Source organism: Carassius carassius, chromosome 37 (genome assembly GCF_963082965.1).
Source record: "Carassius carassius chromosome 37, fCarCar2.1, whole genome shotgun sequence".
NCBI lineage: Eukaryota > Metazoa > Chordata > Actinopteri > Cypriniformes > Cyprinidae > Carassius > Carassius carassius.
Window position 1 is genome coordinate 23125590 of NC_081791.1, and position 23868 is coordinate 23149457.

The window sequence follows — 23868 nt, forward strand, 5'->3', positions numbered from 1 at the left end:
GTATAGTGATGGGGACACTATACAGTCCTTTGGATGAGACGTTAAACAGAGGTCCTGACTCTCTGTGGTCATTAAAATTTTCCAGGATGTCCTTTGAAAAACAGTAGGGGTGTAACCCCGGCATCCTGGCCAAATTCACCCATTGGCCTCTGACCATCATGGATTCTTAATCATCCCAATTTCTGCTGATTGACTTCATCCCTCTGTCTTCTCTCCACCAATAAGCTGGTGTGTGCTGGGCGTTCTGGTGCACTATGGCTGCCGTTGCATTATCCAGGTGGATGCTGCACACTGGTGGTGGATGAGGAGTAAATAATATAAAAGTCTTAATTTTTTTTTATATCAATATAATGCACCGAAAACATAATGCATGTTGATAAATAAGAGTATTAAATTCTTTTAAGGGGGGGGGGGTATTGAACAGGAGTGTGTAAAAAGACAATATATATAAAATATTTTTGGTCTTTTTTTGTGGGGGGGGGGGGGGGGTGGAACTAATTTATTTTTTGTAGTTTAACATTGTACTAACAGTGCTAAGGTCATAGATGAAATACCCAGTAAACTAATAGAATATATATATATTGAATGGACTGTAAGGTGCTGTGTTTAAAAGTGTCCAAATGAATGTATTTCAGCACCACCATAGATTTATGATGCATTTAATTTAGATCCTGTGTTATTGGCCTAACCCCAAGTAGGCTCTATGAGATTCCTTTGTTGACTTTGTCAATATGCACATATTTATTGTGCAGTAAATTCACTCATCTGGTGCACACTATTAATACACTGAATATTGGCATGCATGGGAGGTGGAGGTGGGAGATATGAGCCACTGCCCCGTTAATCGACAACGCTAAAGTACCCTTTCAGCCCTCGAGGTGCCCATACAACGCGATTTCTACCAAGTGTTATCCCACCTGCCCTGGGAGCGTGATTTCTCTCCTGCCCTTGCAGAAGTCTGTGCAGGCCTGACACTGAAGTATAATCTGGTTTCATAACAGAGCAAGTATGTCTAAGCAGACCAGGCAGCTGACTGAAAAATACTGCAATCTAAACTTGTTCTAAATATGGTCTGGAAAACAGCACTTTACCACAACCTGACCACCTACATCTGTATATGCTCTTCCACTCTTTATGAGGATAGTGATACCAATTAAAGCCCCAAGAAGCCGTGGTTTACAGTGAATTTATAACAGCTATTGTTCAGCAAGATGTGAAGCAAAGACACAAAGACCCCTTAGCTGTTAAAGTCACTGTAAACCACGGCTTCACGAGGATAATTGCTTTTATAAAACGATTATTCAATATGCGTAGTAAGGTTTCACAGAATAAAACAAAGCAAATAAAGTGTAATGATATGAATAAAAAAACTATTCTTCCAGCAAACAGTGTTTGATTCATTTATTTATATTGTAACGATTTATTTTATCCGCTGTTAACTCTATGTATGCTATTAAAATCAAACACAGACTAGGTGAATCTTGTTTAATCTAGCTGCTACCTTGATGAATTTGGAACAGGCGGTAATTTAGACAACCCTCAGTGGTGGCTCGGGGACCTAGATTAGTGACCAATATGGCGACTACCGGTGGAAGGTCGGTGTTATTCGTGTGCTTGGGTAAGAAAGTTTATGAAATATCATCAGACCTTCTTTGATTTGATTTTGATGTTTAAACTGGATGTTTGATAAGGCAACATTATAGCTGTAAGAAATGGACATGACTGTTTCAGTCAATGTTCGCTGTTTCACTGCCTCATTCAGTGAATAAAAGATGTCATCGTGAGCTCACTTACCGACATACTGCAATTACACGCAAATCTCATCCGTTCATTAATGAACACAATAATATTGGCGTTAGTGACATATAAATATACACTATTGTTAAAAAGTTTGGGGTCATGCTTACAGTGAAAAAAAAAAACTATGTCTGTGTTCTTTTCAAGATTCTATTCAGCAAACAATCCTGTAAAAAATAAACGTATCACAGTTTAACAAAAAATAAAATAAAAAATAGTTTTCAACATTGATAATAATAAGAAATCATACACCAGCAATGTTATACTGATTGTGGTGCGTACAGTGTATATACATTTACAAAATGTATAAAGTAAACAAGAAAAAATAAGAGTGTAATAAGTCAGTCTTAAAATATAGAGAACAATTGTGCTTTGCAACGCTGTTTGTCAAGTTAAAAAAAAATAGATATTGTGTATGTTTTGTATAATATATTATGGCATTTACTCAGAGAAAGACAGAATAATTAGTTGTCATATAATCCTTGTCTACTAAAATAATACATTGCTTCTCCCCTTTCCTCAATACCCAGGGAATATCTGCAGATCCCCAATCGCTGAGGCTGTTTTCCGGAAAATGGCCACAGACAATGGGGTGGTGGACAAGGTAAGTCACTGCATGTGATGCTACTTTTACTGAATGATGCATACATTAGCGTTTTCTCCAGGCTTACTAAAACTCATAAATAAATCGCATGTGCTTCACTGAATTGTGAAATTTCATCACCTTATGGACGAAAGTAATTGACTGGTCTTGAATTTTTATAATACTATTAAGTGTTATAGCAGGTATATAACAAATCTGCATTCCAGTGCCAAAGTTCTTCATAAATATTTTGAAATACTTTTAGCCTCGCACTTCATCTACCCTTTGGTTGAGAGTATCAGTCTCAAGATCATGTTACACTTGCTCTTGAGGAGATTTGATATTTCTAAGGTTGCACAAGAGTTAAACATGAAATCGTAAAAGAATTCTGCTGTTCAAAAGGTTTGACAAGAACAATAAAAATCAAAACCTTATCCTCATGAGCCAAAATACAAAGAAGCGGTGTCAGATTTATTCCAGCCTTAAATTTTAAGGCCAGAAGTATTTAAATATGAATGCTTGGACAACATTGTCCCATTGTACATGCTTAACTTGCATTTTTGTGGCAGTAGCAAACCGCTATATCGTAACATATAGTTCCAAGTTCTTGAATAAATATTTATGTGTATTTCTGTGATCTTCATAATGCTTTATGTATGTGTGTCTTCAGTGGAGAATAGACAGTGCCGCCACATCCACCTATGAGATCGGAAACCCCCCGGATCACCGCGGCCAGGCCTGCATGAAGCGACACGGCGTGTCTATGAGGCACGTGGCGCGGCAGGTACGGTGGGGTCCTGATTAGAACTCGAAGCTAGAACCGTGTTCTCTGTGTGTTACAGTGGGTTATAGACTCTGGTGCCACCTCAGATTGGAATACTGGCAGCTCTCCTGACGCCCGTGGTCTGGCCTGCCTCAGGAAACATGGCATAGAGACAGATCACAGGGCACGACAGGTACTGCAGATGTGGGATTTTGTGTGTTATAGAATGAGTGCAAGAAGTCGCTCATATGGAAACCTCAAACATACACAAATAAAAGCAGTTTTGGCAGGAGAGCTTGTGTGAGCATTATCTTATCACAATTTACAGCCAAAGGCAATTCATCTCTGTCAGGCACCATAGACATTTTATCTTTTTCTGTATTTTTAACTTCTTTCCTATAAATTGATTTTGACAGCTATCCACTGTCTATCTGCTCTTGACCCACATTCTCGATCTCCCTCTGCGTTTTCTGCTGTTTTTAATCTTTGTTTGTACGTTTCCTGAGGAAAATTCTCCACAGAGTTGGTTGCTTTCAGTTGGCTTCCAAATAGTGTATGGTCTGTATTTTGGTAAAAAACAGTTGCTCCACAATGCATCATCAACGGATCCTTCATTGCACATACATAAATCAAAAAGACATCATTTTAAGGGAGCAAACTTTCTTTCCATGAAAGCCATACTGGTGCAGGACAGGAAATGTAACTGTCCCACAAACAAACATAGCAGATTTTTCTTTGTTAAATTCTGTTGGATAGCTAACTATAACGATAGCAATATTATATTTGTTCACCATGAGCGCCCACTGCTGTTATGTTGTTTTAGGTTTCTCAAGCACTTTAAAGTTGCTGGATTCTGATTGGCTGTAAATGTTTTTTATTGTTCATCACCTGGAAAGTCATTCCAACTATGTCGCTTCTTATAGCTGTGCTATGGATTTTCCTATTTTCTGAGATTTAGAACAATTGTTAAAACATTATAGTTATCGTCACTGTGAAAGTGCCTTTAGTAGTGATTCTTTGGCAGATTATAGAGTCATGCTATTAGTTGGTGATAAATGATTCTCTTTATAAGTATATAAGTAAGAGTCCTTGAATCATTCACTCAAAACACTGATTTGGTCAGGTACGTGACAAATACTTTCAGTTTGTGAAGAACTTTACAACAAAAACAGTACAAGAACTGACAAAGGCTGCGTTTACACTTGGCATTAACATGAGACCTGTATGGACGTCACGCAAAACACCACCCCCTCTCTCGCAAACTGTCACTGGGCCATTCTCAGCAGACTTATGTAAATTTTGCTCGGGAAAGACGGATCCGATCGGTTATCCAGATAGAAAAGTCAGTTGATGTTGCCAAGTGTAAACGTGTCGTGTTCTGATTGACTAGTGATACGATCTGCTTGATCGCGTGTTAATGCATCCAAAGTAGCTTAACTCAAAATAGTGTTCCCAAAAATGTGAAAGGGTGTCGAATTACTAGAAGTCACTGTTCATTTAATGTGCATATGAAAACATGCTTGGAAAAAGGTATTTGCTTCTTTGTTTCTTGCAATTCAGATTTTTTTTCTGAGAAAACAGAATTTTGAGAAGAAAAGTCAGAATTGTAAGATACAAACTCGCAATTATATATGTAAAAAAGAAAAGTAAAAAAATTTGAAACAAATTTCAATAGTAATCTTAATTTCATGAAGGAAACCAAAAAACTGAATTGCAAAATGTTAACTCGGAATCGCAAATAAAAAAAGTTCAGAGTTCTAAGATGTTGTAAATAAACATAAAACAACTTTAATGGTACCCAAATTCATGATGTCTGAACTGGTTTTATTTCCTAGAAAGTGCTTTCCTCAGATGTGAACAGCTACAGACATACAGCAGGTTCACTAAATCTGACAAGGCTGCATTAGAGGTTACGGTAATCCATAACCCCCTCTATTTCATACACAATGGCTTCAGTGTTATCCATATTCACGCTGATGTCTAATCTCCTAGGAAAAATCTGCTTGGTCTGATGTGAACAGCTGCACACATAGAGCAAGATCAAGGCTGCATTAGTGGTTATTGAAATCATTACAGTTTGACAATTACTCTTATACATGCAATACTAAACCACTACACATTGTATTAATGATATAAAAGCATAGGCATTGGCAAACTTATTCACTGGTGACCCTGCTGTAAATCTACAGCTGTTTCTTCAGAGCAATATGCTTTCTAGGATATAAAATAAAGAAGTGTAGATATCACTAGTATTCATTTGGATAACAATAAAGCCATTGTGTGGGAAATAGAGCAGAATAACAGATTTTGGTCAATTTAAGCAATATGCATTCTAGGATATAAAAGAAATGAAAAATTTGTGAATTTTGGTAACATTTAAAGTGCACATAATCAAAATTGACTATATTTAATTTGTTAATGCACATTGCTATTTTTGTGGTGAGCAATTCATCCGTGCAAGTCAATCCACAAAAAATGTTTTGCCTTCGTAATCTTTAATAAAAAATTTGAGAATGCTCCTCCCCTCTAAAACGACAGGCCTTCTGTGATGAAGTTGGTCTGACCTAAGGCATGAGCCTAAGCTCGCCCCCCAACTGTCAGTGCCTCGTGAGCGTTGACGGCGCGTGGAGGAAAAAACTCGTAACTCTCACAGATGGAGAGGAGGTGCGTGTTAAGATGTGGTTGTCCCGAAACCTTATTCTCAATCTCCAAAACACCCTGGTTGCGGTCAAAATGGCTCGATTTTTTGCATTTCAAGAAAGGAGGAAAAAAATTACACATCTTACTGGAATGAGACTGCTGACGGTGTGTCAGGTGGTGAGTAGTCCTCAACAACTGACTGTAAACTTGTTCAAATCTTCCTCCATTTAAATGAAACGCCTACTTTACTACATCCAATCAGTTCACGGTAGAAAAACAAACAAACCAAACCCTCTGCTTTCCTCATTCAATATTACATTTCTCTCGAAATTTCTCTTGCGGACTTTAAGCAATTTTATGTGAAATAGAAAGGGGTTAACAGATTTTGGTAACCTTTAATGCGGCATTATATGTTTATAGCTGTTTAAATCAAACAAAAATTATGTATTGTTTTTAAATACATAAGTGAGAATTTTAGACATCACCTGAGTTAATTTAAGGAACATTAGAGAAAGTCCATCCAAAACAATAATAATAATGAATTAAATTATTGATTAAAACTCGATAACATCTAAGGCTGGATTATTTAATTATTATATTGTACAACCCCATATCAGAAAAATTGGGACCTTTCTTAAATGCAATAAAATCAAGAATCTGTCATTTGATAGCACTCGTACAGCTTGTCTAAAAGATTATTTCATGAAGTAAATGAACCTGTTTTACCACACCACTTTCAACACTTTTTATTGTTCAACAATTTTCAACACTTTTTTTATTCTTCCTTGTTTTTTTTTAAGAAAATCCCAACCTGTGTGGCACTAGCTTCGTTGAAACTTGTCAAATGTTAAGTTGGCTGCTGCATCACCTTGCCTGAAATATACATGGTTTGGCCTATTACTATCAGATTAAGAGAAACTCCTAACTCGCATGCTTTCCACCCACATTTTCCAGCCGTCAGTCAGATATTCCAGTCATGTGGGCAGGCCTTAGTTCGGCCTTTAGAGGTCAGGTTCACACGAGGGTGTACAAAGCTGAGCTCACACTAAAGACATCTTTGTCCTGTTGACCTCACACAAATCACAGCCCCCAATTATACAAGAAAACACGTGTAGCGAAGGCAGGCGTTTATTGTCCCCCCTAACTTATGTGTTGTTCATGATTTCCAGTTTTTGTGCTTTGTTGTTTTTGTAAATTGAAAACATATATTACTATTATGACTGTCTCTGTGCAGTAATGTCCCAAATGAATCATGTGCTCTTGCTCAATATATGCACAAACTTACTTGCAGCCACAGATGTGCTTTGATCCGTTTCTTAACTCTGTGTCTTGAGTGAGGAGAGCGAATGTTCGAACAGACAAAGACGGCACATCTACTCACTCTCTGGCCCTTTGCTCATGTTCCCTGGAATTTGTCCAAGCCAGCGCTGTGCTCTTTTGGCGGCAGATTTGCCTCTTTCGGTGAAAAGCGGGGTGGATGTGGGCCGAAACCACTGGCCCATGCCTTACGGGTCACTGCAGGACAATGTGAATGAAGTGTTACATGTGTTATTCATTCAGTCTTTCTGTTTGTTAGGTCACCAAAGACGACTTCATGACTTTTGATCACATCCTCTGCATGGACGAAAGCAACTTGAGGTACGTGCAGGGGTTCAGTTGGTGCTTTAGAGGTGAGAAAACCATAAATCTGGTTATTCTGGTGCCTTTTGTAAGCTATAACATCCTCGCCCAACCCCAAAAAAAGCATTACCTTAAAATTTGTATTATACAGTATATTGTGATATATTAAAAAGTAGAGGTCGACCGCTATATCGCCAAGGCCAATAAGTTTTTCTGCATGGCCGATGTGTTCAAGGTGGGACTTTTATTATGGCGGACTTGAGAAAGACAGCACCTGAGCAAGTCTCATCCTCAGACGTCATGCACACGGACTGTTGGCTAAACGTCTGATGCATATGGGACAAAAAAAGTGGAAACACTTTAGGAGTGTCGAAGTCGTCGTCTGATTGGTTGAATTCTACAAGATTTCCACGAGACATGTGTCGCATTCTTTAATGTTCCGACTGGAAACAAAGATGCCGTTGCGCCAAACACCCTCACGAAAGAAGAAATCCGCTGTGTTTACAACTGTGATGACGAGCGCTTGTCAGGATCATCTAGTGCTGGGCGGTATACTGGTTCACACCGAAAATCGGTGTATATTTTCGTTACGATATTTATTTTTTATATACCGCCATACCGATCTATTTAATTACTCAACGTTCGGAATGAACGTTATGCTGCGCCGCGGCCGCGCGACAGTATTTTTTTTACATGATATGAAATCAAAACAATGAACAAATGTTGTGTTTGTGAACTAAACAGACGTGGATCAGTAGTGGACTGCAAACTCGTCCTGTGTGAAAGCACAATGAGTCTGTGCTGAGGACTGCATATGCACTGCAGATGGAGTATGTGTGAAACAGGCGTTACAGGAAAGATGGATGCTGCAGAACTAGTGGAACATGACACAGAAGAACTTGTGCCAAAAAGAGGAGCCTGGTCTGTTGTTTGGTGGGTTTTTGGTTTCAAAAAATCAGACTTTTGACCAAACAACCATTTTAAGCAAGTGCTGTCGGGCTAAAAGCACATCTTCGAATATCAACCAGCAGAAAATGGATTGTACACCTGATTATGTATGAAAAAAAAACGTCATAAACTGGGAAACTGGCATAATTTAGAAAAAAAACATGATATAAATTTTTATTCAAACCGCCCAGCACTAGGATCATATAAACACTGGATTTTCAAAAGTATGTGAAATATTTAAAGTTCGTGGCATAGAAACTTTAAAATACATCTGAGAGTTTTACACACTGGTCTGTTATTGTGGTGACATTTCCACGCCTCGAAACGTGACGATGTACAAAACAAACTGATTGGTTGTTTGACATGTCGGTCAAACGGCTTCATGGGTGGAGCTTGACCAATGAATGCTGCCAGGAATTCCAGCTCTTCAGTCTACGCGAGACTATGCCTGAGCTCACTCGGCTTACATTCTGCCTATTGTTCACTGTCATCATTAACAGTTCTGTCTAATACAAATAGAAGTCTGATAGAACATTTAAACAAAGTAATTAATGTATACAAAAAGTATTGTAACGATTGGTTTTATATTATTAGTAATAGAAAGGCAAACATTATAATACTTTCTCGTTTGCTGTCAGCATTAAGAAAATATGCATTTATATAATTTAAACAAATCTTTGAATGGCTAATGAATATTTAATTTCCCAAACCTTGGTAACTTAGTTGAATCCGGAGATGTGAGATCTTGTGAAGTGTGCATTTTTATCCAGCATGATCGCGTGATCTCTGTGCGACGGTCTGTCCGTGTGAATTGAATGCTTTAAACATTAAACTTGTGATTTCCAATTATGCTGTGCTTTATTCATTTGCCCACTGTCATATTCATGTCATTTTCACTGTGTGCTGTATGTAAAATGAGGGTTACCCTGGCTTTATTTGAAAAATATGATTCCTAGTGCACACAAACTTCCAAGTATATGGAGTGCCCTGTTGGTTACAGTTTCTACTTTTTAATTATATTTTTATTGAATACTTATGAAAAATACTTTGTCAACTAAAGTATGTTTATTGTACACATTTATTTTTGTACCCATTGTGAAATTTATTTCAGATTTCTCAAATATTAATAGTAGTAATAATAATAATAATATTGGGTTTGTTCACCCAAAACGGAAAATTCTATAATTACTTACTCCCTGAACTAAACTTTTTTAAAATTGCGATATCACTTCAACAAACGACTGTTTTTTTCTGTATTTTTGATCAAATAAATGCCTTGATAAGCATAAGAAACTTCTTTCAAACATTAAAAATCTTACTGATCCCAAACTTTTAAATGGCAGATAGATAAATGCTGCCTTTCAATGAAAAAAAAAAACTTTTGTTCAGCAAGGACACATTAAATTGATCAAAAGTGACAGTAAACACATTTTTACATTGACACATAAGATTTCTGTTTCAAATAAATGTTGTTTTGGTAAACTTTTTATTCATCAAATAATCCTGAAAAGGGATATCATGGTTTCCTCTAAAATATAACGGCACAAAATTCAATCTTCAAAATTGATAAGAATAAGAAATGTTTTTTGAGAAGTAAATCAGCATCACTGGAACAAATTGCATTTTAAAATCTATTAAAATGGTAAAGTTATTATTTAATTGTAGTAATATTTCACAATATTATTATTACATTGATACTTGATATTACTTGCTGCCTACAAACGTCCTCAAAGGAGATCTTTTTAGAGAACGTTTGATGAGAATTTAAGGAAAGTGGGCTTGCTTCTCATTGTGTTTACTAGTGCAAAAGCTACATTTGCTGAGTGTAGGAATCGACTCCCAGCTTACTCCTTAGCATTAGTCTTTCTGACATGAGAATGATGATTGATGCCGAGCGAAACTGATTGAATGAATTATACATTAAATAAATCTGTCAACACTGCAGAATGCATCAAACATTCTGGTTCTGATATGGATAAGACACTGAAATAAAGGGGGCAGGACGGTCTTTTGTTCTACCGGATGGGGTGGGGGGGTATTTTCTGGATCACATGTTCCTGCTAGATCCGGTGCTTATTAAGAAGATTACTGAGTTCTTTAGATTCCTTGTCTTTGCTCTGTGATTCTAGGTCTTGCACGACAGACTGACGTAATATCATATCACAGTCATGTTTATTGATCATTGTCTGTCTTGGGTTAATCAGGGTTAAAAATATACATGTGAGGTCACCAACTGTTGTATCTTTGCATCTGTATTGTGATGTTATGTGTTTATGTATGTGTATGGGTGTTAATGGTTTGAGGTCTGAGCTGGTAATCCTTAAGGTCATAGGTTTAAAGAGTTAATGAGACCCCTCTTGATTAAGGTGCCGAACCCTGGGCACAAGCATGTGTGGAAAGTGTCTAAAGTTCCTTGAAATTCCTGTTTAGGTACAAGTTAGAATTAAGGGGTCTAATATACGGTCAAGCAGAAATAAGTCTGTAATATGTTTTGATAAGTACTAGTTAATAAACAGCCAATATGCTAGAAGTATGCATGCAAGTTTATAGTTAGAATTGGTCCTGAAAATAAAGTGTTACTATTTATCTATTTATATTATTTTTTCACACTGATTTTCTCTCCTGGCTCAGACAAACCATGACTCATTTGAAGATATGTAGTTTTGAACATCCTTGGTATTTATTGTTTGTTTTTAATATCCTTGTTGTTCATGATCAGCCACACCAGTTGTCACTACCTAGGCACTGTTATGTGTGTTGTCATCATTTATATTTTTCAGCTGTTTGGTGTGTGTTGCAACATCTTGCTCCTGGGATAATGTTGCAGAAAGAACAGTCAGATCTTGTTAAGATTCATTGCTGCTTAAAACATATTCCTGAATTAGTCTGAAAGAACATAAGGGAATCACACCATTGACATGAAACAGATTATGAATCAGTCCATTGGCTGCACAAGATCTGAAGTTGTGTGTGTGTGTGTGTGTCTGGTTTTCTTACAGAGATCTGAACAAGAAGGCAAGCAGCGTGAAAACCAGCAAAGCCAAGATTGAGCTGCTCGGCTCCTACGATCCTGAAAAACAGCTGATTATCCAAGACCCGTACTATGTAAGTGTACACACATGCACACAGCAGGATCAGCCCCAATCCCTGGTCGTTTATTGCCAAATACTCAATCAAAGTGGCAAAAGGCCCAAAATAAAATTTATATGATGTATTTGGGCTCATGTCACACTCACTATTCCAGCTCCGTCCGACTCCAGCTGTTACCTAGTGTGGGAACTGCTTTGGATCAATCTTGCTTCAGTAGATTATTTCGATGTTTCCCACAATAATCACTCCCTTTTAACATTTATTCTTGTATGATTCACGATGATTCATATTTTCACATTTTGGCTATTACTTATTGGATGTTGAAATGCTTTTATCCAAGCTTAATCTGAAAACAATTTTTTTTTTTTTTTTTTTTTTTTTTTTTTTTGACAAATCTGACTTTGACAGTCAGCATTAACTTGACCAATGGTGTGAGTTTTTGGGCGGTACCAACGACTTGTACACCAGTCGTCGTTATTGTTGCATTTAATGCTAGTAGTAGTACAGAAATAATACACATTTCATGTTTAGGATTACAGTCTTGTGGTTAAGAGTTTTGATTTTGTCGAGAGAACTTTTTGGGAATGCTGCAAGCTGCTTAATTGGTTGTGGTGTGCTTGGATAAAGACTTAATCATATACTTAGCCAATAAATCATGTCCTCTTTCCGGGGTCTCTGCAGAAGAACTAAGAATCTGATGCGTTGTGTGGTCGTGGTCCCTGACTGATGTTTGAGAATGAAGATTCCTCGGTGGATATCTGTGTGTGTTTAAGGCGTACTCCGTTTTCAGAGTTTCTTCAGCTGTCAACACGCACTGGATATGAATGCCTTGTGGGTGAGGACAGCTTTTAATGGAAAAAAAGGAACATTTTGTCCTCGTGTCATTCAAAGCAGGGCCGACTTCAGGCATGGGCAGGGGCCCACCCAAATTATCGTCTTGCCCACCCAATCAGAATTAGATAGATTACTTTATTTTTTTTTGACTATAGATTAAAACTAATCTGACTGTATTTTGAGAAGTTTAAGATATAGTTTGAGACTCGTCAAACAATCATAAAATAACTCCAGAAAATTGCAGCTTATTTATTTTATTAGCTGAATGTAAGGCGCTGAATTCACACGGAGGCTTCAGTTCGAGGAAGAAAAGCAGTGGCTGACAATGAGCGAAAATGGGCAGAAATATTTGCGTGCTATCACGGGGAATTTGTGAGTTATGAGGAGTTTAATACACTAATATGTATCATAGCCTACCACTGAAATGACCTGATCAGTTTTGATGAGTTACAATTTTAAATTGAAAGCTTAAATCGGTAAAAGATTGAGATTTAACTTTTTACCGTATTTCCCATCCCTAGCTTTAGCACTCCTTCTGTTGTTATTGCATGGAAAATAGTCCAGTACATCTCCTTTTGTGTTTCATGGAGTGTTTGGAACACGAAGGGCAGTAAATTATCCCAAAATTGCACCCTATAACAATTAGGTCAAAAGCTCTGGATGAATCTGTGTGTGCGTTGTGGTCTTTCAACGTCTGTTAATGTGAAGCCAATTTAAGAGTATTATTTAGAGTTTTAAACAGAGGTGCTTTAGTGACACAAAGTGTCACTAACGCTCAATTGTGATAGAACGGTTGATTTAGCCAACTTGTAAAACCACAAAACTGATGTTTGGCAGGGAGCAGTGCCGATTATGAGCGGGAGGGACTGGGTGAGTGTGTTGAGAAATAGAAACTGGAAAGAACCTGACAGGCCACCCCAACTGAGATCATTAGCATTCCTCCTCCAGACATTGTCAGGTCTTCTCACTCACACCACCAGCTCTTCTAAGACACATCTGTGAAGATCAGAAAACTCGCTTTTATGTGAGAGGGTGTCTTAAGGACTGATTGAAGACACATTCTGAAGATGTTTCCTAGGTTGAAGGCTTCCAGCACATGTGGGTCACAGCCACATTGAGATCGTTGAAGATAATCGTGGAAGGTGGATGTTTCTTAATGAGAGAAAACCAGCTGTCTGAAGTAGGTAGGCCTTTGTGCCATCACAGAATAGGAAACCGGACAGTTTGTCAGCCAGATGCTTTTGTGGTGATGATCACTCTTCAGATAGATGAGATTTCCTGTTTAGTCCCTCAAGATTCAAGTGTGAGAGGAAGTGTGGTCCTTTGAGTGCAGTTTCTTTTGATGGAGGTGGTTCATTGTGTGTCCAAAGATGAGAACCATGACAATTTAGCACAGCAACTTCTCAAAATGAGCATATAGAAGAACCTGATGGTTACATTTTATTGTTAACAAAAATGAAACTATTAAACATCATTTTTGGTGACTGAAAAAAAAAAAAATGCAAGATGACAAATGTACACTTAAAAACCCACAAAAATGTGAAATGTTGTCTTGGCAAACAACTGTTGAATTTCTGAAACTGAAATTAAATAAGTCTAAATAGAAATAGAAAAAGAAAAACAAATAAAAATGACAAAAGCACAAAATTAAATTAAAATGAAAATTGTAAATAAAAATGAGCCAATTCAGAATAGGAATAAATAGTGTATTAGTATATAAATAATATTAAAATAACATTGGTGTGAAACCTTTATTAGTTTTTTTTAGTGTGATCTTTGTAAAAATAGATACATTTCTACAGACTGCAATATTAATAAAGCTCATAGTTCTGAAAAAAACGAACAAAGCTTTTACGGGTTTGGAATGACATGGGGGTAAGGGATTAATGATAAATTTGGTGGAGTATTCCTTTAAGACAAAAGCGCCTCATTCAAAACACGCCCCCCACAAATCTAAGTTACTGTACTAGTATATAATACTAATAATAGATAAAGAACATCGTTATGAAAAGCGGAGAGTGCTCTGATTGGCCAGCTATCCATTGCATTGTGTTTGGCAGAATACCTCAATTATTGTGATGGAATGTAATGCTGCTTACCATATATGGAAGCACACCACATCTCAATAGCCATGTTTCCACTGTCGGGCCAAAAGCGGGGGTGCTAGTGTGTGCCAGGGCCAGTAGCGTTTCCACTGTCACTTCTGGTTCTTGATCGTGCCTCATCAGTGCTTCCTTGGGGCCAATGGCCCGGGTTTTTTAGTCTGACGAAAACCTTGGGCCAAAGCGGGCCAGCTGGAGCTAGAGGAGTGGTTATGAACAAAAGTGGAGTTTCTCCTCGTCTGGAGAGCATCAGCTCCACGGATCATTTCATAAAGCTAACATAACACCAGCATTAGTTAGTTGAGCTTAAAACTCACTCTTAGTCAGCAGCGAGTGTATGAAATAACATGATCTGATGTGGATTATAATTAGCATACAAGGCAGAAATATTTTTAAGCAATGCAAAAGACTATGCACGCTAGGCTTTAACGTTACCATAGTAAACATGGTAAATGCCACCACTTGAAGAAATCAGACGTCAGCTTCTAAATCTCTATCACAATCGTGTATTTATTTAGTAACATATTTTATCTGTGATAAGTCTCGTCTTGAGAGTTTAGCTCCAAAAAAATATAATAATGGTTTTTGTTCGGGAGTTTTATAAAATATAGAAATTATCATTCTTTCTAAATGTGATGTATATAGGCTACTTTGACTACAAATAAACAGAAACAGATATCAGTCTATGTTCATAACGCTTTATTTCTGTGTGACTAATTTTCAATCCTGATAAATTAATTCATTATGATCAGTGTATCAATGTATATCTTATTCTATAGTAAAACATTGATGCTTTTGTATTTAAATATTTAATAAAGCATGCAAACAAATGGCTGCTTTTATCGTGTTCGTTTTGTGATCACGCTAGTTCCAGTGACTTATTTGCTATTAGTTTTCTGATAACTTCTCTTTGTTATTTGTGAAATGATGGGGTTGCGTGACGTTGTTTCTGAGAGGCTTGTAAAGGGCAGGTTTTAGTGAAGCGCAGCTGAGCTTCAGGCCCCACGGTGGAAACGCAGCTCTATTGTGGCCTCGGTGCTACAGGCTATTAGCCCCGCTCGGCCCTTTTGAAGCACTGGCTCGCACTGGCCTGACAGTGGAAAAGCGGCTAATGACGGCAAAAACAATACAGTGAGAATAAAAGTTACGCCTTCTTTGTGTAAACATTTGGGTGGTGTTATAGTCACACGGACAAAGCTTTTATGAGTTTGGAATAACATGGGGGTACCGTGTCCGTCTTTGGAACAAAATTTAAGATATTTTGGATGAAAATCGGGAGGCTTGTGACTGTCCCATTAACTGCCAAGTAAATTACACTGTCAGTGTCCAGAAAAGTATGAAAGACATTGCCAGAATAGTCCATCTGCCATCAGTGGTTCAACCGTAATGTTATGAAGCGCCGAGAATACCTTTTTTACGCGAACAAAAATAACGACTTTATTCAACAATTCATCTCCTCTATATCTAGAATATGAGCTGAATGCAGGCAGCTTACGCTCTTGTGTCAGCAGCACACAAGGATTTTCTATGTTTTCTTTGTGTCTTTTCGCTTTGATTTGGATGAAAACAGCCCTTTAGTCAAAAATGTATCCTTTAAAACTCATCTTTGATCATAAAAATTACATATTTAAAAATTTTTTTTTTTTAAATAATGCCTAAAAATAGCTTCAATGCAACTCTACACCCTTGCCTCATTAACTAACAGATCTATGAATATGAAAAATAGCCCCGCCCCCACTCAGTCACACAGCAGCCATCCATGAGCCAGCGAGTAAACGCAATGCAATGGCAAGTGGAAATATTGGTTTAATTAAGCCATATGTATTTGAACCAGAAATAAGCTGATATGCTCAACGTAAGCAATGAGATTGATGGCTAACTTTGTGAGGCAACATTACCTGTTTGCGTTGGTTCGTACATGGATAATGACTGCTAAACTGTTTTTACTTGCGGACAACTAAAGTGGATACTGTAACATTCTTTAAATTTACTTACTTGACGATGTTGTGTCCTTAAAAATGCCTTGAAGACTCAAATGCAGCCAAGTTTGTGACTCAAAATCGCGCCCGCGATCATACGTGTGTGCCGTGCAGATGTCAATGCGGGAGAGGAGTGTCTGACTCCAGGCTACTTTTACGCTGCTGCCGCAGGTTATTATTTAAGTTAGCGGTTCTAAATACAAATAAATAACCCCTAACAGCACATGACATCGTGAAAATAGGGGGAAATATTAACAGTTTTACAGAAAATAAATTTTACCTTTACGGGATTAACCTTGCTGCTCACTAGTCTCTCTACTTTGCAGCACAGTTAATGATATGCTAAGGATAGGATCCCTTGACGTGAATGGTTATTGAGATTTGTGACGTGGCAAAACAAAGGCTATTTCAAACCATGTTTCTGTGACTGTGAGAAAATACTCCACAATGGTGTTGATAAATGGATTGCTGCATGGTTTGTCTAAAAGAATGTTTAAAACACCCCACAGACAAATAAACAAGATAAAAAAAACCATGATTTTCACCACAGGGGGACTTTAACTTTTATATAGAACATCTCATTGGGTTTGAGACTTTAGTCTTTGCAACTTTATGGATCTTATCTATGCACAAACAGCTTGTAACACTCCAAAGAGAAAGGAAAACTTGAAATCGCATCATATGATTAAATTCAGTGTGTTTTGTGCAGTTTCCCTTTAATTACATGTGAAATTTAATAGCAATTTCTGTGTGAAAACTGTTTAAAAGTAAGTGATTGGCTGAATTTATTTCGCTACACATTGATTATGATTCTAAGTTCTATTTAAAACATTTAGTTTTTAGTGTTGGCGTTTTGTTTAGAAAGAATAGTATAGAATTAAATCTGCTTGCATCTCTACTGCCAATATTAATATAATCTGGCAGCCATAGTTCATTGGTATTGCTTTAGCACAAATTAGACTAACAATGTATTGTATGGGTTCAATAATAATAATGTGCATAAACATTTTAAAGAAAAATTAAGACATATTACATAAAATTAGTTTATTTAGTTGTAAATTTGGGCTAAATCTGCTCTTTACTTAATCGATTATCAAATCATTTCAGATCTACTCTCTTTTAGTCATTCTTATGTGTCGCTTGCTGCTATGCTTGGCCACATCATTGCTGTTTACAATTACATTTTAATGGCTCCTGTTTGTTTTCACTTGCAGGGGAGTGATAAAGACTTTGAGACGGTGTATGAACAGTGTGTGAGGTGCTGCAAAGCCTTCCTGGAGCAGCACTCGTAACACACACACACACCGCGACCATCCGCTGAAACCTGCAACGCCTCATCATGGATGCTCGAATGTAAATATTCATTTGAAATAAGTGTCTTCATAAGCAAAACACACAAACCAAACAGCGTATAAAGAAGCACTTTGTCTTTAATTGTAAAATACGTTGTAATGAAATGTCATAGGATGCTTGTTTGAGCAGCTGTAGACTGCTTTTGTCGACCATTCTCTCTGAAGAGAGTAAATTCACCAAAATAAACCGGCTGAAAATGCTGAAATAACGTTTGCCTTTCCTCTTCTAATTTTTTGCTAAATTTGAGTACATATTTATGTCTTTTCCCCTCATGTCTTTGAATATGACTGTGGTTGTGCCAGGTGTTTTGATGACTTTTCCTCCAGTCCTTTCCTCTCCCGGTCATTCACTTGATCTTTTCAGGAACAGAAGTCAACAGAAGTTGATCGTTATCTTTGGTGTGGTTACACACAAAAAAAATTCAGTACCTCTGAAGCATCCAAAGCATCCACCATGAGTGATAAGAGATCTTAAACTCCCTTAAAAATATATTTTCTGATGCCAAGATAAGCGGTTAAACTAGATGGACTACGTTTTATGCTTCAGAAGATTAACCTTGAATTTTTTTTGTCTATTTATACAACGTTAAAGACCACAGTGTTTAAACAATCATAATTTATTTAAATATATTTTCTTTTAAATATACACATCCCATCGTGCGTCAGACACTTATGTTTGTTATACAGATTTTTTTTTTTTTAAGTCTCATTTGTACAACATTTACATATCAAAATATACTGAATATATTCCGCAGTCAGACACTCACAGTCTCACACAAAAACAAAAAAAGCTTTTCACGGATTTACCTCAAAAGTCTACCTGTTTGCTGGCAAACAGAAGCGAAAGGAAACGTTCATGCAGTTAACTGGTTTTCAGTTCTAGCACAGAGAAAAGCAAATCTCTCTTGTCGCAGTGAACGAAGACAATTTGTGGTCACGGCTCGGAATTGTAACCCCATCGAGGCATGTCAAACGAAACATCAGCACTGACTGTGACAAGTCTTGATATCTGATGAGAACAAAACACAAAAGCATGGCAATCCCTTTTATCGTGATGAAACGATGGAAAATGGTTTTGTTTTTTGGCAGAGAGGTTCATAACCCAATGTGCCAGATGCGTTTTCTGTTTTCTTTCTCTGTCATCCTGTGTTTTAACATTGGCTCCATGCTGAGTCCAGCAGACCATCCTTGGGCAAGTGCATCCCATTATATTCTGTCCGTTTACTGCTATATCAATTCTTTCCCACATCTATTCTCCGGAGAGGCAGAGCAGTGTTCTGGACTTGATGTGCTGATTATGTGGAATGTTGCGTGTTGGTTTAAATTCTCTTCTCTTGTCCAAAGGCACTTTGACTGCTGTTTTATTTTTTCTGGGTCACTTTGGTTTGGCTTCAACCTGCTTGATAAAGGAAGTGAAGTTTAGTGCTGTTTCAGACTTGGCTGTGTGTGTATACATGTGTGCACTTGGATGCATCTGAAATTTTCCCATCTGTAATAAATTGGGAAGCAGGGTTTGTTACATGTTCTACCCTCCGAAAGTGCTCTTAGAAAAAAAAAGCGCTGAAATGTAAAGGATTGCCTTAAGGTTTGCTTAAATCACATCTGTAATAGCTTGGATAAGTTATCTAATCCTGGAATGTGTTCTCTGTCATAAAACGTTTAAGTGCATGTGTCCTCTCTGAATCTGCAGAATAAATCAGTTTTGTTTTGCTTTCGTAGTTTACCTAAATAATTAATATCTTTCTGTATCATATCCAGTGTTCCCACAATTTCGGCAAATTATTGTGTGTCTAAGTAGATAATTATACACACACACAATATATATATAACGTCATACAGTTATATATATATATATATATATATATATATATATATATACATACATACATTTTTTATTTAAACCAATGCTTTTAAAATCAATGTCGTTTATATATAATTGGTAATCTAATAATTAACATTTTGCAGATTGTCTTGTGAAAATTTGTAAGTAAAAAAATAAAAATAATTAATTAAATGTTAACTTTTGACCACAACTGTATAAATAAATTAAAAATAAAGAAATATAAAATGTATGATGTTTATGATTTTGAAATGTATACTTTCTATGAATTTTTCAGTTCTTTTAATTTTAATGACTTTTCCAATCCTGCATTCTCCCTCTCGTCTCCAATTTCTTATTGATTTACCTTCATTCAAAGAGAAAAATATAAAAAAAAGTTGCTTACCTGGTAAAGTTAACCCTCTTGACATCTCGGACTCCCTGCCAGTCGCGTCAGAAGTCGCGCGCATCTTTTGTAGTCTGAGGACAGGAGTAAAGTTGGATGAGTGGGATAATCAGCTGGATGAATCCTGAATTTGTAGCCTATACTGTTTTTGTTTTAAAACTCCCTGTTCAGGGGTAAATCAGGGGCACCTAGCCGACATGAGACTGTCATGAATATAAAGACAGTTTGTAGAGGTTCGTGGTGCATGTGGGCAGAGATGTGATCTATTTGTGGGGTCTAGAGACATGGGAATGCTTAACTGTACTCACATGCAGGGCTGGTGCAGTCTCTGGTGTGATTATAAAGCCTGTAGACGTGCTTCCTGCATTTTGGACTGAAATAAAGAGGACCTGGTGAAAGAAAACCAACCAGGTTAAAACTCTCAAACACCATTTTTGTTTCAAGGTCATGGAAAATTCAAACGTCTCTCACCTGTTAAGATCCTGATAACCTTCTTTCTCTTTTCGACGTCTCTGGGAAAGATTTCTGCGAAAGGAAAGAAACATTCAAAGGTCAAACCCTGGATATCCACTGATCCTTCAAGCTTCTGAAGCAGTGACAAAATCACCAGCAATGAACGTGCTCTGACTAAGTGGTTTAAACCCCAAAACAAGCTTTCTGTACACATATGATCACTTTGTATTTTTTTTATTCTACAAAATCTTATGTAGGCCAGAGATTACTTGACGTAGCTGGGAATCGCTGTCCACCAATACCACATGTCTGACTCGGCACACAACAGGTGCAATGCAAAACTATTTCACCTAATGCTTCGAGAGTTAAGACTTTGGCTGGTGCCCTAGTGGGTAAGTCACATCCCTCTTAAATATAGATCAAGGAAAAGGCAGGCACAGTCTCACTGCATCAGATGAGCTTTTGTGTATGAAGAGAGATGAGCTAAAATGTATGAAGTCTAAAGTAATACAACCAGAAAATGACATTTTGGCTTAACTATTTTTTTTTAACTTATTTTACTATCCATTGCATTAACACTGATACATGTACAACTGTGCATAAATGCCATGCTTACTTAAAATTGTTTCCCCGGTTTCCGTTTTGAGGCGAGTTTCCTCTTTCTTTTGCGCGCTTGGGTCGTCGGCGCTGTTTTCCGCCAGTCTCATGATGTCTTTTATCCGTCTGAACGTTTTCTCGACTTTGTTCACGCTGGCGTCGCTTTGTGCAGCAGTGCAGATTAACATAACGAGCCCCATTACTAGAACCGGAGCCCGCAGCGCGCGCATCGCTCCCGCAACCAGAGTGCGCGCAAGTCCCGCACTGCCCAAGTCCTGGATCACGCAGTCTGAGGAAGAAGTGACAGGGTTTATAAAATGCAAAAGTCCACTTTATGTTAAAACTAAACTTTGAAAGCTTTTACGATTTCTTAAAAAAGAAAGAAAAAAGAAATTAACGCTTTCCCTACCAGTCAGCATGGACACACGTACTCTAGGCTAGGTCTTCAAAACTATTCAAACTATCTCTTCACATATTTTCTTCATTAAGAGATGTGGTGCTTTAAACACCACTGAATGATTTCACATGAATGGGGGCACTTGTTTGCTGATTCCTTCACTAACTCATTCATTTAAAAATAAATCAAACGTTAGCTTTATTGATATGTAGACACTTTTTACATTAGTCCACCAGTCTATTTCTCCTCGACAGCAATAACACTACATGAAGAGCACATTAAAAAGTGAAAAAGGGGAAAGAAACCCCAAGCTCAAACTTTTCTCTACAGATTTCAACACAAACTGTGCTCACATTTGCAGCATTAAAGTCTCAATATGAACTCAATAATTTCTTAAATTCTTTTGAGGCCAAATAACCGGAGATGCACATGGATTTTACAGTCCACGTTTTATGTTAATGTCTTTTTATTGAGAAATCAACAAAACATGCGATAGCCTATAAATTACCACACCTTTAAACTATGTAAGAGACACATATGTACTGGATGGGAAATACAAATTCAGTTGTGTATGTCCAAACTTTGACTCGTAGCGTGTGGTTAGACTACAAAACTAAACTACCAAGCGGTGTCCCATAGTCGCGCATTGATTAGGCTGCTAATTTACAATCCACTTTGTGTATGAGGAAAATAAAAAAGCTTAGCAATTTAAGAGTGGTGTGATAAAAATGTTAAAAAAAAAATCACCATAAGTCATAAATGCCTCTAGTAAACCTACCTGAGGACCCTGGTGTTGCTGCGTTTCTTTCCCTCAATCGACACAGCCTGAGGCGATTGAGCGCGCGTTGTGTTTTATTGAGTCTCGAGCGTCCGGTGTCTATAAAACCCCACGCGAGGCTCGCGAGAGAGAGCGCTATCCTTTAAAGTGAATCGTCCTTTAAAACGCTCAAGCGTGGGAAGTTTGAGAGGTCAGAGTCCCTTTTGATGTCTCCGTGACTTGAGAAAATTCCAGTGAAAGCTCCTCGAGGACACGCGTCGCTCGTTTTGAACGTCTCCAGACATTCGCCGTCGATTCTCGCCAATTTATTGAGGTTCTCAGACGGAAGGAGTCGTCCCTCGAGGGCTTACATCGCCGTGTCTTTAATTAGAAACTCGTTACACATACGCCGCACATCTTCATATTCCCGTTTCTCACATGCAGCATCCCATGGACTTTTCTTCTTGCCCACTATCTCATTAGAGCACTTAGAAAGCTGTGCTTGCAGGAAGAGATGCAGCTATACCAGGAACTGTCCCACTATTCTACAGACTGGAACTCCTATGGTGCCTGAAAGTCAGGTTTTTCCCCTCACACACCACCATAGATCACTATTTCATCCCCTTGTGTCTCTAGAGGATTGATTCGAGTTACAGATCAATGCCTGGAAGTGGCTACAGCTGATGTAATTATTCTGTGTAATGGTAATGATAGTACAAGAGAAACAGTCAGCCCAACAGACCAGAGAAAAGTGAGTTCGGATTAGTTTATGTTTGCTTTCATTCATACCACTCCCTCAAAGCAAAAAAGAACATGGAGCAATCTGGCTCCTATCCCGGTCACGAATGGTGATCTGCATGGGCGGACACAATGCTAAAGGCAAAGGTAGGCAGCCGTCTAGGGTCCCTTAAAGTCAATTAGACCAACTAGCACAATAAGTGTATACTGTCTTACACTAAATTAAACCTGGACATTGAGGAGAACATGTTTAAGGAAAACGAGGAGTGGCCTGCTTGCCTACGGCTTCTGAATCGTTGTGCTTTTTATAACAACATAACATTATCCAGTTAAAAAGTTTGTCTTCTACTGTTTGGGAATGTTTACATGGAAACAGCTTAATGTGTGTGGTTATCTTATCAGTGAAGTGAAGTGCTCATAAAGGCAGGTACACCTGATAAAAAGATTACACTGCAGATCCCATAAAACCCTTTTCTTTGTAGTGAAACCTATATTGGTCAACTTAGTGGTTGAAGATCTAGAGTGGTATCTTAAAGTTTGTATGGGTTCATTCCATTCAAAAAGACATTTAATGCCATAGTTCACTCATAAATGAAAGCTAATTTGTCCTCATTTACCCACTGCCCTGACCTACTCACCCCGATGCTGATTTGAACCTATGTGACCCTATATATCAGGGGTCACCAGACTTGATCCTGGAGGGCCAGTGTCCTGCAGAGTTTAGCTCCAACTTGTCTCAACACACCTGCCTGGAAGTTTCAAGTATACCTAGTTATGCTGTGTTTAAGTCCTCCTGGGATGTTTGTACTTACAAGTTGGCAACCGATGGCAGGTGTGTTCAAGTCACTTTGGTCGAAACACAATGGCAATTTAACTTTTCTGCATAAAATTCAATATTTTTTTTAACTCTACATCTACAAAAGGATGAATAAACAATGTGCATCATTCTGTTTTTGCTAATTACTGTTTTTATTCAATTTATGAAGGTTTATT

At 37.7% G+C, this 23868-nt stretch overlaps 2 protein-coding genes across 4 annotated transcripts; one reads left to right on the forward strand and one right to left on the reverse strand.

Moving 5' to 3' along the window:
- Positions 1–1508: 1508 nt before the first annotated feature.
- On the forward strand, positions 1509–17917 carry LOC132118423 (low molecular weight phosphotyrosine protein phosphatase-like). 2 transcript variants are annotated; one of them, XM_059528254.1, is made up of 6 exons: positions 1509–1618; positions 2328–2401; positions 3051–3164; positions 7360–7421; positions 11351–11456; positions 17571–17917. In XM_059528254.1, the coding sequence occupies exons 1-6, from the start codon at positions 1576–1578 to the stop codon at positions 17646–17648; spliced, it is 477 nt and encodes a 158-aa protein (XP_059384237.1). In that variant the 5' UTR covers positions 1509–1575; the 3' UTR covers positions 17649–17917. The 2 variants fall into 2 exon arrangements, with proteins under 2 accessions (XP_059384237.1, XP_059384238.1); XM_059528255.1 differs by lacking the exon at positions 3051–3164 and adding an exon at positions 3223–3336.
- A 550-nt stretch (positions 17918–18467) lies between these two features.
- On the reverse strand, positions 18468–23065 carry LOC132118424 (ALK and LTK ligand 2a-like). 2 transcript variants are annotated; one of them, XM_059528257.1, is made up of 6 exons: positions 22159–23065; positions 21003–21272; positions 20405–20458; positions 20242–20322; positions 19934–20007; positions 18468–19104 (listed from the first exon to the last, which is right to left on the reverse strand). In XM_059528257.1, exons 2-5 carry the CDS (start codon positions 21211–21213, stop codon positions 19943–19945), a joined length of 411 nt encoding a protein of 136 aa, XP_059384240.1. In that variant the 5' UTR covers positions 21214–21272; positions 22159–23065; the 3' UTR covers positions 18468–19104; positions 19934–19942. The 2 variants fall into 2 exon arrangements, with proteins under 2 accessions (XP_059384240.1, XP_059384239.1); XM_059528256.1 differs by having other exon boundaries at positions 18468–19107; positions 22159–23059.
- Between the last annotated feature and the right edge of the window lie 803 nt (positions 23066–23868).